The 16605-nt window shown below is 43.9% G+C and overlaps 1 protein-coding gene across 1 annotated transcript in view; it reads right to left on the bottom strand.

Annotated features, from left to right (window-relative positions):
* The window catches only part of LOC126282239 (heat shock protein 75 kDa, mitochondrial-like), a 266503-nt gene that overhangs the window by 13702 nt on the left and 236196 nt on the right, over positions 1 to 16605 (bottom strand). Inside the window, exons 13-14 of the mRNA XM_049981826.1 lie at positions 7024 to 7151; positions 3171 to 3358 (exon numbers count right to left, since the gene is read on the bottom strand). Of these exons, the coding sequence (XP_049837783.1) occupies positions 3171 to 3358; positions 7024 to 7151 (316 nt within the window). The remainder of the gene's footprint in view (positions 1 to 3170; positions 3359 to 7023; positions 7152 to 16605) is intronic.

Raw genomic sequence — 16605 nt, 5'->3', positions numbered from 1 at the left:
TCCTAGCAGAGCATAATTACAATATGGGATGATCCTTGGATGAAATAAATGAAACTCTGAGAGGCAGAATTAAGATCTTCATGTAGTTAAAAAAAACTCTCTCTGTGCTTTCACTATATCTAATCCTCCTGTACAAGTAGCAAATTAAATTAGTTATCATTTACCCATGTCACCATAAGTAAACGCTTCACTGTCTCATCAAAGTGAATTGCCTCACTCATCCAGTTTACTTCATTCAGTTATATATATTTGTGACAGTTTCCACATCCTATCAGCTGTAGTGCTGAGGCTAATGTGAGTGGTAAACATCTTACTTTTCCATACATTACAACACTGCTTTGAAACTTTTGTCCATTATAAAACATATCAAACAAACCATCAGAACACAATGTCTGCTTGTTTTAAGTGATAACGTAACTCTTAGAGCATATACCTCTCTATCTGATATCAATTACTATTGTGTCTTCATTAGAAAAGTCAAACTCAACATTAATTTCACATCTGTCACTATCTGTGAGTGTTTGTTACATTCTGAACAACAAAATTACAATTTCCACTATATACACTCCTGGAAATTGAAATAAGGACACCGTGAATTCATTGTCCCAGGAAGGGGAAACTTTATTGACACATTCCTGGGGTCAGATACATCACATGATCACACTGACAGAACCACAGGCACATAGACACAGGCAACAGAGCATGCACAATGTCGGCACTAGTAGAGTGTATATCCACCTTTCGCAGCAATGCAGGCTGCTATTCTCCCATGGAGACGATCGTAGAGATGCTGGATGTAGTCCTGTGGAACGGCTTGCCATGCCATTTCCACCTGGCGCCTCAGTTGGACCAGCGTTCGTGCTGGATGTGCAGACCGCGTGAGACGACGCTTCATCCAGTCCCAAACATGCTCAATGGGGGACAGATCCGGAGATCTTGCTGGCCAGGGTAGTTGACTTACACCTTCTAGAGCACGTAGGGTGGCACGGGATACATGCGGATGTGCATTGTCCTGTTAGAACAGCAAGTTCCCTTGCCGGTCCAGCAATGGTAGAACGATGGGTTCGATGACGGTTTGGATGTACCGTGCACTATTCAGTGTCCCCTCGACGATCACCAGAGGTATACGGGCAGTGTAGGAGATCGCTCCCCACACCATGATGCCGGGTGTTGGCCCTGTGTACCTCGGTCTTATGCAGTCCTGATTGTGGCGCTCACCTGCACGGCGCCAAACACGCATACGACCATCATTGGCTGAAGACGACACGTCTCCATTCGTCCCTCCATTCACGAGTGTCGCGACACCACTGCAGGCGGGCTGCACGATGTTGGGGCGTGAGTGGAAGACGGCCTAACGGTGTGCGGGACTGTAGCCCAGCTTCATGGAGACGGTTGCGAATGGTCCTCGCCGATACCCCAGGAGCAACAGTGTCCCTAATTTGCTGGGAAGTGGTGGTGCGGTCCCCTACGGCACTGCGTAGGATCCTACGGTCTTGGCGTGCATCCGTGCGTTGCTGCGGTCCGGTCCCAGGTCGACGGGCACGTACACCTTCCGCCGACCACTGGCGACAACATCGATGTACTGTGGAGACCTCACGCCCCACGTGTTGAGCAATTCGGCGGTACATCCACCCGGCCTCCCGCATGCCCACTATACGCCCTCGCTCAAAGTCTGTCAACTGCACATACGGTTCACGTCCACGCTGTCGCGGCATGCTACCAGTGTTAAAGACTGCGATGGAGCTCCGTATGCCATGGCAAACTGGCTGACACTGACGGCGGCGATGCACAAATGCTGCGCAGCTAGCGCCATTCGACGGCCAGCACCGCGGTTCCTGGTGTGTCCGCTGTGCCGTGCGTGTGATCATTGCTTGTACAGCCCTCTCGCAGTGGCCGGAGCAAGTATGGTGGGTCTGACACACCGGTGTCAATTTGTTCTTTTTCCATTTCCAGGAGTGTATTTGACCAACATGACCTAAGCACTGTTGGTGTTAATTTATTTATAACTGCTTTTAACAGCCATTGTCAGTTTATTGTCAAATGAAGAATTTGATCTGGTTTCTATCTCAAAAAGCCACTTTTATTCTACATTTTACCCAACATACTACAATAAATGTTCAAAAATGTCGAGTGATCTCTATAGCAACTTTTTGCATTTTTCTGAATAGATGCTAGAAAGTGGATAGGTCAACAAAAACTATTAATGACTGGTCCCACAAACTACTGAATTACTGTGTTGGTTGTGATTTCTGTTTTGCTATGTTACTACATGACTCCAGCCTTATATAAAGGGCCTAGGAATTTCCTTTTAGGCATATTTGTCCATGGAGACTATCTTTTCTAAGATACAAGATTATGAGGATAACTGTAATAGTGAGTTATAGAATCTAAAATGAAATCCTTTTCTTTTCAAGAAGTGCTGCTTCTGCTTACGTAAATCAGACTCTGTCACTTTGTGCAACAAAATAATACAAAATTTAAATAACTTTTCTTCATGGTCTATTACATACATCTAGAGTGTTATTTAGAGGTTTACAAGTCATGATCAGGACATAAATTGGAGTCATAAGAAAATAAGTTCAGATTAAATCTCAACTGGAGCATCATCTATGTTGGTTCCTTCTCTGAAGTTACTAAATCTACAATATTTGTAATTGGTTCAGTCTAACGATTTCAGCTTATCTTCACTAAAAAATTAATTTAGCACTTAGAGCAGAAAGTTTTGATGACAAGCTGCACCAAACTTGGATGATAAGTTAGCATAATACATGTTTGTTCAGCTGAAAATGAACCAGTTACTTAGTACCTCCTCAATGACAGAAAAACAGAGAGAGAGAGAGAGAGAGAGAGAGAGAGAGAGAATTTCGACCATCTTATAATGCCATAGAATATAAAAAAGATACATGAAACCTTATGAAATCTTTTACTGTTCAGTTCAGAACATAAATAATTATGAAGCACGTGCGCCCCCCCCCCCCCCCCTCACACACACACACACACACACACACACACACACACACACACACACACACACACTCTCTCTCTCTCTCTCTCTCTCTCTCTCTCTCTCTCTCCATATTCTCAATTACCATGGTTTTTCATGTTTATCATCTCTACAGTTGGGAACAAGAAAGACAATTAATTCACTTGAACCACAGAATTTTACATACCAAGATTTGAAAGGTCATCAGGTTCCTTATCTTGACGCATCTCTTTTTCGACAGATGTTAAGTTGTGGCGGTCAAACTGTCTGAGTTGCATTAGAACCAGCTCATCATATGGTTCATAGCAAAATAGTACTTCCACATCCTTTTGTTTCAGTGCTTCAAAATATGGAGAGGTTTCTGCCAAAGCACGACTGAAGTTTGGAGAACAAAACAAAATGAGAACAAAGAAAGAGAATATATAAGTGTGAAGTTAACACACCTTGTATATAATTCACAATGTAACAAACAATATAATCATCTGTTTTTCACTAATCCCACAAAAAATAATATGTACGAAAATGACTACTCACTTGAAACTAAAACTAAATACTGAAATGTACTACACTGAAAAAGAAAATTTTGTAAGTGAGATAATTAATAATTAGGTGGAAACACCTCACAATGAGGATTAAATAAATGTGAAAGACACAAAAGGGTGTAATATATGCATGTTAAATCATGAAATATGTGTGATTTCAGGGAAGGGTATAGGAAGTTTTGAGTTTAACACAGGAGGGAGACCAGATGACGGACCCTCACCAGCACTATTTAATTAAGCTTTAGAAAAGATAATTTGAGAATGGAGATAACAATGCTAGAAAGAAGGTGCAATAGGCATAAGCCTCAGTTACATGGAGGAATTGCAATTCAGACTGCTTCACCTTTGCTGATGGCTAGTGGTCTGAAAAAGACTTTCAGGAAGAGACACTGCTGCAAAATCTACATGAAGTAGCCCAGAAAACAGGTCTGAGAAAATCATTAAAAAACGACAATTAATGAAAGTGACAACAGAATTGTAAACAGGACATGGAATTATCAATGTAGACAAATTCAAATATGTGGGGAGCAAGAAAAATGGATCCAGTTTACAGCCTCATGCAACATATTTACAACAAAATACCTATAATCATCAAAACTAAACAGGACCTAGGAGATGGCAAAAATAGAGAGGAAAATATTACAAAAGATATTGAGAACTAAAAAGAAAAGTGAAATTCAGAAGAAAGGGAAAAAAAAAACAGGGACTGTACACACAGATCAAAGAATTGTCAGACGTAATAGGGAAAGATTGGTTGAAGTTGACTGGACATAACCAGGTTGTCGAGAAGGCCACCACAGCACAGATAAAAGAAGTTACAGAAGACTTAAAGGAACTAGGCAGAACCACAGAAGACATGATGCTCAGGGACAAAGCTTCGTATGCAACATCTTGACATTGGAATATGATTTGCAACATGATTACATCTTACTGGTAAAAGAGGTAAATTTTCACTGCTGTTGGCAGTATCCACATCCCTGGATAAACAATTACATCATTAGTTTTAATGTTATGTTGCATTTACATCAAAGTTCTCTCAACCACACCTCCTAAAGATTCCTTTTTGTGATCGGAGACGAAACGTTGGTGTACAAGACACCGACACACACTGCAGAAAAGCTGGTAGCCCATTTGGTTGAAGCTGCAGCTATTATTCATAAAATGCTACATTGTTCTGGTGTATTATATAATCATTAGCACACATGTCAGTTGTGCAGTAATGTAAACTGTCTGCTTGCGTCTGTGTATGTGCGGATGGATATGTGTGTGTGTGTGTGTGTGTGTGTGTGTGTGTGTGTGTGCGCGCGCGCGCGCGTGTACACCTGTCCTTTTTTCCCCCTAAGGGAAGTCTTTCTGCTCCCGGGATTGGAATGACTCCTTACCCTCTCCCCTAAAACCCTTATCCTTTCGTCTTTCCCTCTCCTTCCCTCTTTCCCGAAAAAGCAACCGCCGGTTGCGAAAGCTAGAAATTCTGTGGGTGTGTTTGTGTGTTTTATTTATTGTGCCTATCTACTGGCACTTTCCCGCTTGCTAAGTCTTGGAATCTTTGTTTTTAATATATATATATACCAAATATGTCTGCTTGTGTCTGTGTATGTGCGGATGGATATGTGTGCATGTGTGTGTGTGCGCGCGAGTGTACACCTGTCCTTTTTTTCCCCCTAAGGGAAGTCTTTCCGCTCCCGGGATTGGAATGACTCCTTACCCTCTCCCTTAAAACCCACATCCTTTCGTCTTTCCCTCTCCTTCCTGAAGAAGCAACCATCGGTTGCGAAAGCTAGTAATTTTGTGTGTGTGTGTTTTGTTCATTGTGCCTGTCTGCCGGCACTTTCCCGCTTGGTAAGTCTTGGAACCTTTGTTTTTAATATATTTTTCCCATGTGGAAGTTTCTTTCTATATATATAAAAGCGGGAAAGCGCTGGTAGACAGGCACAATAAATAAAACACACAAACACACTTCTTTGCCTCTGTACTTCCGCCTCGACTGACATCTCTGCCCGAACTCTTTGCCTTTACTAATGTCTGCTTGTGTCTGTGTGTGTGTGTGTGTGTGTGTGTGTGTGTGTGTGTGTGTGTGTGTGTGTGTACACCTGTCCTTTTTTCCCCCTAAGGGAAGTCTTTCCGCTCCCGGGATTGGAATGACTCCTTACCCTCTCCCTTAAAACCCACATCCTTTCATCTTTCCCTCTCCTTCCCTCTTTCCTGAAGAAGCAACTGTTGGTTGCGAAAGCAGAAATTCTGTGTGTGTGTTTGTGTGTTTTATTTATTGTGTCTGTCTACCGGCGCTTTCCCACTTGGTAAGTCTATATATATAAGACGTGTTTGAACACTGTCACTACCATCAAAACCCTAATGGCCTGCTCTTGGGGAAACAGTGCATCTCTGACACTTTTGCCACACAAAAAAGTATTCTTTTTTTATCTCCTCTAAACACGCAACATTTTTCTATACATTGTTTTGATTACCCTGTATGCATATGAAAGCTTGCATTTTTTCTAAATTACTCACATTTACTTAAACAATTACATGTATGAAGTATCAATGTAGCTAAAAGGACAGTTGCTACTCACCGTATAGTGGAGATACTGAGTCACAGAGAGGCACAACAAAAAGGTGGTCGAAACGTCGAAACAGCCAACAAGGCGTTTGTCAAAAATAGGTAACACACACACACACACACACACACACACACACACACACACACAAGCAGTCTCTGTGGTTGCGCGCCGAGCTTGTTTTCTCTCTCTCTCTCTCTCTCTCTCTCTCTCTCTCTCTCTCTCTCTTTTTTTTTGACGAAGGCCTTGTTGGGCAAAACCTAACATTCCGTAGTCTTTTTGTTATGTCTTTCTGTGATTTAGCACCTCCATTATATGGTGAGTTATTCCATTCTTTCATAAATGAAGTATGTTAGAAAATAAACAAGACTGATTATTTTGTATTTATTAATTTTATTATTTCTTCATATGAAGGTTGTCTACTTCAAAGTAGTTGCCTTTAGCAGTTACACAGTGATGGCTATGTTTCCATTCTTCACACCTGTTCAGGAATGTTTCTGCAGGAATACCTTTTAGTTTTTTGGTTATGCTCTTCTGGGTATTATTCAAAGTATCCAAATAACAGCCTTTCAATTGGTTTCTGAGCTTGGGGAATAAAAAGAAGGCATAGTGACTGAGATCCCATGAATAAGTGATTCAGAAACAACATGACTGCTATTTCTTGGCAAAAATTCTTTGATGGAGATTGCCATGTACCTGGACATACTGTTGTGGTGCAGTATTTACCAAGGGTGTGATTCAACCTAGCTGCCATACAAAGCTGGAGGCTACAGTGCCCACATGCAAAGGGGGAGGCTACAGTGCTGTTTGTTCATGCACAGGGTTGCCAGCATAGTTATTGTTCTAATACTCTCATTCTCAATTAATAAATATCCAAATGTAACCAATGCATTATTTAAGACCTGCTTTTAAATCATTTGTATCAGTTCATGGTGTCAGTTACCTCGGTGCAGCAAGATAGAATATGTCCCTCTGAGCAGGCTTAAGGCGACTGCAGTACTCGGGCAATGTCACCTTCTCACCAGCAGGCTTTGAAGATGATTCAAATCTCAGCAGTTTCGCAATCTCCTCCTGTAATGAAAATCACAGTATTTCTAAAAAGGATTTCAAAGCTGAATGCGAAGCTATGTGACAAATGAAATTTCGGACTGTGTTAGAAACAATAATTGCTGATATAAAAATAAGATTTAATCAACCATATGCTATGATGGAAATGACTGTGCAGACCTGAGAGGAATCTAAATTAAAAAGAACTAAGTAGTTCTTAAGTAAACTCTGTAGCAATATGTTGCACAAAGAAAATGAGAATAGGTTTTCTTCTTCATACCATTTGTACAAGTAGCATAAAGAAGGAATACAACACAACACCAATAATTGTATCAGGTTCTCTAGATACCCAAACTTCATGAGCATGTGTGCTCTTTAAAGATATGAAATTTGCTGTAACATGTACGAAGAGCAAACATGCTCCTATCTATGGAACCAGATATAATTATTGGTGCCTTGTCTTATACACGAATGACTAGTACTTGGTACCATTCATGGGACAAGTTGGTAGATGACATAACTGGATCATCAAAACTGGTTGCCTGGTAAAACAATATAAAAATAAGAGCTGTTGGCACAGTATTATTACATTTTATTATTACTTAAGGATTCTTTCTAATGTTGGAGGAAATCTAATATTTGAAAATTCAAGAGTTTAATTAAATGGAGCTAGAAGGCATGAGATCTTCAAAGATGAGTGTTACTACAAGAAACAATAGCTGTATTTTGATAATCAATCACCACTTCCTTTAAACTCTAAACGATTGATTCCAGAAAACAGAGGCATGTTGTCTTTTCCAGCTATACTGTATTTCTGTTCAAGACGCAACTGCTTAAATAAGGATGTGTCTTTTCTTTCATCACTTGTGCTTCGATATATTAGAATGAAATACAAAATGTTTTATCAACTTACCAAACAACAATTAAGATAAGCACACTAAAAAGAAAACACAAAAATTCCAGTTTCCAATCCATGGTTCCTTCATCTGGCCAAAGGGATAACAGTGACGGGCAAAGTAAAACTAGTAAGGGTTGATTAAGTAAATATTAGTGAAGGACAGTGTAGGGTATCATTAGATCAAAGGAGACAGAGCATTGGAGGAGCAGGAAGAAGAAGAAGAAGAAGAAGAAGAAGAGGAAGAGGAAGAGGAGGAGGAGGAGGAGGAGGAGGAGGAGGTGAAAAGGATAAACAACAACGAAATGCTTTGAGATCAGACCTGAAAACCTGAAAGTTAAAAGTGATCATAATTCACAAGGCAGAGGTATGGAAAGGACAGTGATTAATGTAGTTTGAGGTGAAGATAGTAACATGAACAAAACACACGTTTGAAAAGCTATAATGTATTGCCACTGGAAAACAATATTCAAATTATAAATGTGGTGGAAGTTGGCATCTGGGTCACATTTCTCATCACAGCGTTTGTCATGTCTTTGTGATAAGTGTGTCAAGCATTGCTAGTACACCCAGGCTCTCAATCTACATTCAGCTTCAATGAAGACAAAGGAAGCATAACTGTGGTTGCATGTCAGCCAGTGTATGATGCCACTGTCTCACCTTTCAGGTTTTAACAGTGATGATGTGAGATAATTAGTACTAGGAGTGTGCATAAAAATGCTGTAATAGTGATTGTCACAAAGGTATTCACAATATAGCAAAAAAATCATTTAAAAAGAAGCCCTAGACCTTTATACAATGTAGTAGAGGTTCTGAGAGATTTCAAAGGAAACATAGAAGAAAGCTTATACAACAATTCTTGAGTGGGAAGGTTTGGACATAACATCAGGAATGATATGTTGGTAGAATTTTCCATGTAGAAGAACACTTTTGACCTTAAAACTTCCTTCCTGGTTTCTTTAAATATTTGTATTGACCATTAACATGTTGTGAATGAACTACTAAAACAGAGCAATGAGTATGAAGACCAGTTTGTTTGGGATTAATAGATTGCAAGTACATTTTTCACTCAGTTTACACAAAATCCATATTAGCAGCCTTTTAGAAATTAGGCACTGATTCAGTGTATGCTAAAATACTGATTAATATATGCAAAACTTTCATTAGACTTCACTGCGATTGTCATAAAATTGAAATTTTAAGAAAAGGAAGAGTAAGTCAAGGAACTTACACATCATGAAAACTGTTCTTAGCAGCTCTTGAGAAAGTCTTGAATACGGAAACTATTAAAAAGAAGAAGGAATGTGTTTTAAGCAACAATTTCTGAAATATCTCTATTTTTGTCGATCAAAGTGTACTGTGTTCCCCTTGTACATAAACTCAAACATGAATGGAAAATCTTAATAGAGCAAATCTGAAAATAATCTTAAAACTTATTTACCATAAAACTAAAAGTATATCCAACAGAAAGAAAAGAAAATAGTAAAAATTAACAATGAAGTCTGAGAAACAGCTGATGAGCTTATGGGAACAGGATACAAATAGTGGTATACGGAATAAACTGTACCAACTAATATCTGTACATACATATATTTCGGCAATTATCATACACATGCACATAGTACTAAGTATAAGAACAGACTGAATTAACATGGCGGCTCAGATGAGCGACCTGAGTCCCAAAGATTAATGTTATCTATGGTTGATATGGCCTATCGACACCACACAGTACGGAGTACCTCATGTGAGTCTTGAGGGAAGATCATGTGGGCATCAACGCTGTTAGTGGTCATAAGAGATGGTAGACTCATGACCAGGACCTCCACCTTGACCGGGGCAGGGTACGGAGGTGGAGCGACAGGAAGCAGGTCCACCTTGAAGTTGTTAGCCACCGAGGATGGACAATGCGGCGGCCAGCCTAAGAGCAGGCGGGTTGAACGGTGGATGGCGGGGTGTAGGTGAGGCAAGCCCGGATGCTAATCGAGCCGGCCGGTGAAATGGAGGCGCGAACTGTCGTCAGGTCACACTCATGAGGAAGGCTATGCACAACACTGACGTTTAACTTGTCGGTGGGTGGTGGAGCCACTGTGTGTGTGTGAGTACAATGAGAACTCAGCCGTCAAGAGTGGCAACTGAAATGTCATCCATGTGGTGTGAGGGTACGTTGCAGAGCAGGGTGACTATGGGACAATGTGTTTCCGTAGTCGATGAGGTAGCAGCGAAACCCGCACATGGGGGTGGAGGGTGACGTGTCTGAGAAACCCACGAAAGGCGACGAAGAGGTGTCGGGTGAAAAAGACCGTGTGGTGACCTGAGGAGAAACATTGTCAGAGGTAGACTGGCGGGAGAGTCATTAGGAGAATCACACTAAGCCAGCAGAGGGATATTGGGGTCCACGAATGCTGGTTTGAGTCAGTGTAACGAAACAGTTTGCAGACTGTCTTTGACAATGATTTCGAAAGTTGAATCGCCCCACCAGAGGACTTTAAAGGCGCCAAGATAAGGTGCTTGCAGAGGTTGTCGGACTGAATCGTCTCTCAGCATTACATGGGAGCAAGTGTTCAGACTGGTTGGCACATAAGTGTCCGGTGGGGAGTGGCTGATAGGTGGGTGCAGGCGTGGAGGAGGTGGGAGTAACAGGTCTAAGGTACTGGGGAATTTAGCTCTAGTAAACACAAGGGAGTTTGAGGGTCCATGAGGAGAGCTTGAGATTCCTCGCTGGAGGGTTGTAGGGCGGCCAGGTTGGATAAGTCAATGATGCATGAAACAGTATTGATCCGCAGAAAAAAAATCTGTGGTGATGTTGTCCGTGCCTTTGATGTTGAGAATGTCAGCTGTGAATTGGGAGACTAGATCAAAGTGACAGAAACGCCGAGGGGTGGGTCCTCAGGGGAAGAGGGTGGGGGGTTGCAGAAAGCATCTCCTGCAAGCGGTTTGTGATCCGTGAGGATGAAGAACGAGCAACTCTCCGCAGCGGGACGGAAGTGTTAGATGGCCTTGTAGACCGCAATGAGTTCTCTATCGAAAGAGGAGTATTTCTTCTGAGCTGCTCATAGTTTTTTAGAGAAGAAATGTAGAGGGGAAACCGTGTCTGCCTTGCGTTGCTGTAGCAATGCTCCCACTGCAATGTCACTGGCGTCCATAGTGATGAACAACTCGGCTGACGGGTCACGGTCGGCGAGTCTCACAGAGGGAGCTAAAGAAGCCTTTAATGCATTGAAAGCCTCCAGCATAGGTGCAGTCTAGCGAACAGGTTTGAGTCCTGAAGTCTGTTTACCCGACAGTGAGTCTATCAGCGGGGCCTGCACGGCGGCGGCAGAAGGCAGGTGACAACAGTAGTAATTTATTGTGCCCAGGAAACGTCAGAGTTCTTTGTACGTAGCTGGGGGCGGCAGTGAAGCGATGGCATGCACATGAGATTTGGGATGCTGTATTCCATCGGTGGAGATGGTGTAACCCAAGAAAGTGAGAGGGCATCTTGTTTGGAGAGGGCATCTGCACGTGCAGTGCGGAGCGGGTCGGAATGCGTGGCAACTGTCTGCTGTCACCCTGGCACTTGGTACCTGGCGCGGGCGTGTGCAGCGTTGGCGTAGCACGTGGAACAGTGATGGCTGCCGAGTCACATGGCTGGTGCGCAAGAGAGGGGGGAATGTTTATCAACATGCGAGGCAGGTGCCGAGTCGTGTTCTGACAGTAGGTTAGTGACGAAGGTCACAATGTTGCCCGCAAGGATGGAGCACTTGTGTACCAAATCATCCGTCACGAGAGAAACAGAACTGGAAAATAAGTGTGGGAGCACAGTATCTGAGTGTTAGTGGGATGATGTAGCACTGAACCCTGAACTACACTCCTGGAAATGGAAAAAAGAACACATTGACACCGGTGTGTCAGACCCACCATACTTGCTCCGGACACTGCGAGAGGGCTGTACAAGCAATGATCACACGCACGGCACAGCGGACACACCAGGAACCGCGGTGTTGGCCGTCGAATGGCGCTAGCTGCGCAGCATTTGTGCACCGCCGCCGTCAGTGTCAGCCAGTTTGCCGTGGCATACGGAGCTCCATCGCAGTCTTTAACACTGGTAGCATGCCGCGGCAGCGTGGACGTGAACCATATGTGCAGTTGACGGACTTTGAGCGAGGGCGTATAGTGGGCATGCGGGAGGCCGGGTGGACGTACCGCCGAATTGCTCAACACGTGGGGCGTAAGGTCTCCACAGTACATCGATGTTGTCGCCAGTGGTCGGCGGAAGGTGCACGTGCCCGTCGACCTGGGACCGGACCGCAGCGACGCACGGATGCACACCAAGACCGTAGGATCCTACGCAGTGCCGTAGGGGACCGCACCGCCACTTCCCAGCAAATTAGGGACACTGTTGCTCCTGGGGTATCGGCAAGGACCATTCGCAACCGTCTCCATGAAGCTGGGCTACGATCCCGCACACCGTTAGGCCGTCTTCCGCTCACGCCCCAACATCGTACAGCCCACCTCCAGTGGTGTCGCGACAGGCGTGAATGGAGGGACGAATGGAGACGTGTCGTCTTCAGCGATGAGAGTCGCTTCTGCCTTGGTGCCAATGATGGTCGTATGCGTGTTTGGCGCCGTGCAGGTGAGCGCCACAATCAGGACTGCATACGACCGAGGCACACAGGGCCAACACCCGGCATCATGGTGTGGGGAGCGATCTCCTACACTGGCCGTACACCTCTGGTGATTGTCGAGGTGACACTGAATAGTGCACGGTACATCCAAACCGTCATCGAACTCATCGTTCTACCATTCCTAGACCGGCAAGGGAACTTGCTGTTCCAACAGGACAATGCACGTCCGCATGTATCCTGTGCCACCCAACATACTCTAGAAGGTGTAAGTCAACTACCCTGGCCAGCAAGATCTCCGGATCTGTCCCCCATTGAGCATGTTTGGGACTGGATGAAGCGTCGTCTCACGCGGTCTGCACATCCAGCACGAACGCTGGTCCAACTGAGGCGCCAGGTGGAAATGGCATGGCAAGCCGTTCCACAGGACTACATCCAGCATCTCTACGATCGTCTGCATGGGAGAATAGCAGCCTGCATTGCTGCGAAAGGTGGATATACACTCTACTAGTGCCGACATTGTGCATGCTCTGTTGCCTGTGTCTATGTGCCTGTGGTTCTGTCAGTGTGATCATGTGATGTATCTGACCCCAGGAATGTGTCAATAAAGTTTCCCCTTCCTGGGACAATGAATTCACGGTGTTCTTATTTCAATTTCCAGGAGTGTATGTTAGGAGAGAGTTTGTAATGGAACAAAAAATCCATACCGAGAATTGGTTCATTGATGTCAGCAATGTAGAAAGTCCATGGAAAACACAGAGAAGGAGATAGGTACACCATAACTTTGACAGGGCTGAGGTTTGTAACGTTGATGCGTTGACAGCTCCTAGAAGTGACTTCTTCAGTGAAAAGACGGGGGGGGGGGGGGGGGGGGCTAAAGATGTAGGTATGATGGACACGTCAGCACCAGTGTCGACTAGGAAAACAAGCCATGACAAAATGTCAGTCACGTACAAACGACCGCTCAGCCGGGCGGATGAGTGGATGGAGTGCTATGTATGAGGACGCCTGTGAGGTTCTCCGCAGGACTCAACGTCTTCTAGGTCCTGCAGTCGGCGTTTGGGTGCTGGTAAGGTCATCAGCACTTCTTGGCATTATCGCCGAAAATCTTGTGGTACCAGCAATGCAGATGAGCTGGATGCAGTGGTGGTGGTGACTGTGGCAGCGGAGAAAGCTTTTCCTCGTTGATTTGTTCCGGCATGCATACGGGCACGTATGATGCATGGACGATCCTCGGGGTGGAGAGAGTGAGTGGATACTGCCAGGTGATGTAGAAGGTGCAGAGGAGGAGCAAGCCCTGTCTCTGCCGGCAGACGGCCGGTAAACAGGAGCAGTTGTGCCAACAAGTGGCAAGTCATGAGCTGGTTGGTGTCGACGTAGCAATAAATAGTTGGTCTGCGATCGGACACAAGAGCCGATTGACTCAAAGGAATGCGGTAGCAGGTGGATCTGTAGGTCGGTAGGCAATTTGGCAGACCACACCATATGCAGAGTGATGTCTGGCATAGTATGCTCACTCACAAGTAACCAAAGGCGGCGCCACAGATGTGATGGAGTTCGGTGCTTAGGTGTTTCTCGTACAAGATCTTGATGATTAAATTCTTGTGGTGAGCAGGCAAGTCATCGTTTTCTTCACAAACTCATACTTCGGCAGAGGTGGTGGCGAGAGGAGTAGATCGCAAATTAAGTCCAAGTGATCATGGAGGTGCATGAAGAGACACAGGAATTTAGATTTGTCGTCGGACACGCAATGCAACTTGAAAATATGCTCAACAAGCACAAACCACGATACAGGGTTGTCTTCGTATAAAGGTGGCAGCTTCGCCAGACAACCTGGAGTGGGAAGGGGGGGGGGGGGGGGGTTGTCCCTTGGCAAACCAGCTGGTCTGTTGCAGGAGAGGCCATACAGCAGACTGGCACAGTTGGCATGGATGTGTTACTGGCAAGAACATCCGTAGCAGCAGTGGGTTGCACTGACCTTGACGTGTCGTGAAAACACGAAGCAGCTGGCATGGTCAGTACCGTGGGAACGAGTGGTTGCGCAATATGTGATGCTTGAGCACCACTCCTCCGCTGTTCAATTGTGTGTATTGGAGAGCACCGAATTACATAGGGATCCAAAGGGAATGGTGATGGACCTTAGGTACAGAAGAGACTGGAACAGCACATTACATCCACATGCTAACACCTTTTTATTGGTCTTTTTCACTGTCGCACATGTACATTACCATGAGGGGTGAGGTACACGTTCGACGGACGTTTCCTAGAACGTGAAGGACGCATAAATTGGCCAGCCCGTTCTCCTGATCTTACACCTCTGGACTTCTTTCTGTGGGGTACGTTAAAGGAAAATGTGTACCGTGATGTGCCTAGAACCCCAGAGGATATGAAACAACGTATTGTGGCAACCTGCGGCGACATTACACCAGATGTACTGCCGCGTGTACGACATTCATTACGCCAGACATTGCAATTGTGTGCAGCAAATGATGGCGACCACATTGAACGTCTATTGGCCTGACATGTCGGGACACACACTATTCCACTCCGTAATTTAAAACGGAAACCACGTGTGTACGTGTACCTCACCCCTCATGGTAATGTACATGTGCGTCAGTGAAAAAGACCAATAAAAAGGTGTTAGCATGTGGACATAATGTACTGTTCCAGTCTCTTCTGTACCGAAGGTCGATCACCGTTCCCTTTAGATCCCTACGTAATTTGGTGCTCTCCGATACACACGATCGAAAAGCGGAGGAGTGGTACTCAAGCGTCAACTTTAGGTTACAATATCTCCGGATGTAATTAACATTTCACAGTGTAGCAAACGGCACTGATTACGTATTTGTTTATATGTTCAGGTGTGCTAACAAAACTAACGGTGTTCCATTTAAACAAACGTATGTTTGTGTTAAAAAATATACTTCCGTGCATTTTTTCATGGTTTGTACTAACCAATTACACTAGCCCTTCTCCTCACGTTCAGTCTGTGGAATCGATTCGTCAGTATTTGATGTGGTTTTCGAAATATATCCAGCGGTAACGTTAGGTGACTCACCCTGTATTTCGACAAGTACCATACGTGTGCACACAGTACAAGGTATTAGAACAGATTGAATAAACATGGCGGTTTGGATGAGTGACCTGAGTCCCAAAGATTAATGTTGTCTATGGTCAAAATGACGACCTATCGACACCACAAGCTTTGGCAGTTATGGCAGTTGAAGATCACTGGGTGGCTGCAGGAGAAATAAGCATAAAGAGTGAAAAATGGCCAGGCATTATTTTGGTAAATGAAGTAGGGTTTTCAAAATGAGGTTTCCATGAAAATTTAAATCCAGTATGATTGCTAATACACTGATTAAAATATACATAAGTTTTACTTATGGCAGCATGACATGAACGTTTAATCCAAAAACCGTTCAAAAACTGATAGCTATGAAGTGAAAGATGGAAAGGTGCATGTTAGGAACTACTAAGAGGTTAAGAGAATTGACTGGGTGTAAGATGAAATCATGATGTAATATTAATGAAGAGGAGGTGGACGAGACACATAGTTTAGTGAATGGATGCTAAGCTCTTTACTAGATTCCAATCAACATCATCATTATCATCATCATCATCATCATCATCATCATCATCATCATCATCAGTGGTTTGATATGTACACACATCTTCCACCTGTGCCAAATTTATCACAGATTCACAATTTTCTTGCACAAAGTACTGATGGAGTTTTGGGAAGGAATACTACTTAAGTTCTATTCAGAAAGTGCATAGCACAGTCTGCAATAAATGATGTTGCACTGTTCATGAAAGCAGTAAAAACATTTCACTACGCATCAGGTTTGTCTGCCGGAGATTACTACTGGTTACAATTTTGACCGCCATACTGAGCAGTTTTTGTGCTTAACAACATAAGAAACATTGATACTGGTGCCAAGGTTAAAAACAAGAGTAGATTTTATTTGCTACTGAATGC

Source organism: Schistocerca gregaria, chromosome 7 (genome assembly GCF_023897955.1).
Source record: "Schistocerca gregaria isolate iqSchGreg1 chromosome 7, iqSchGreg1.2, whole genome shotgun sequence".
NCBI lineage: Eukaryota > Metazoa > Arthropoda > Insecta > Orthoptera > Acrididae > Schistocerca > Schistocerca gregaria.
The sequence above is the reverse complement of the archived record's forward strand: the minus strand, read 5'-3'. Positions and strand labels throughout refer to the sequence as shown.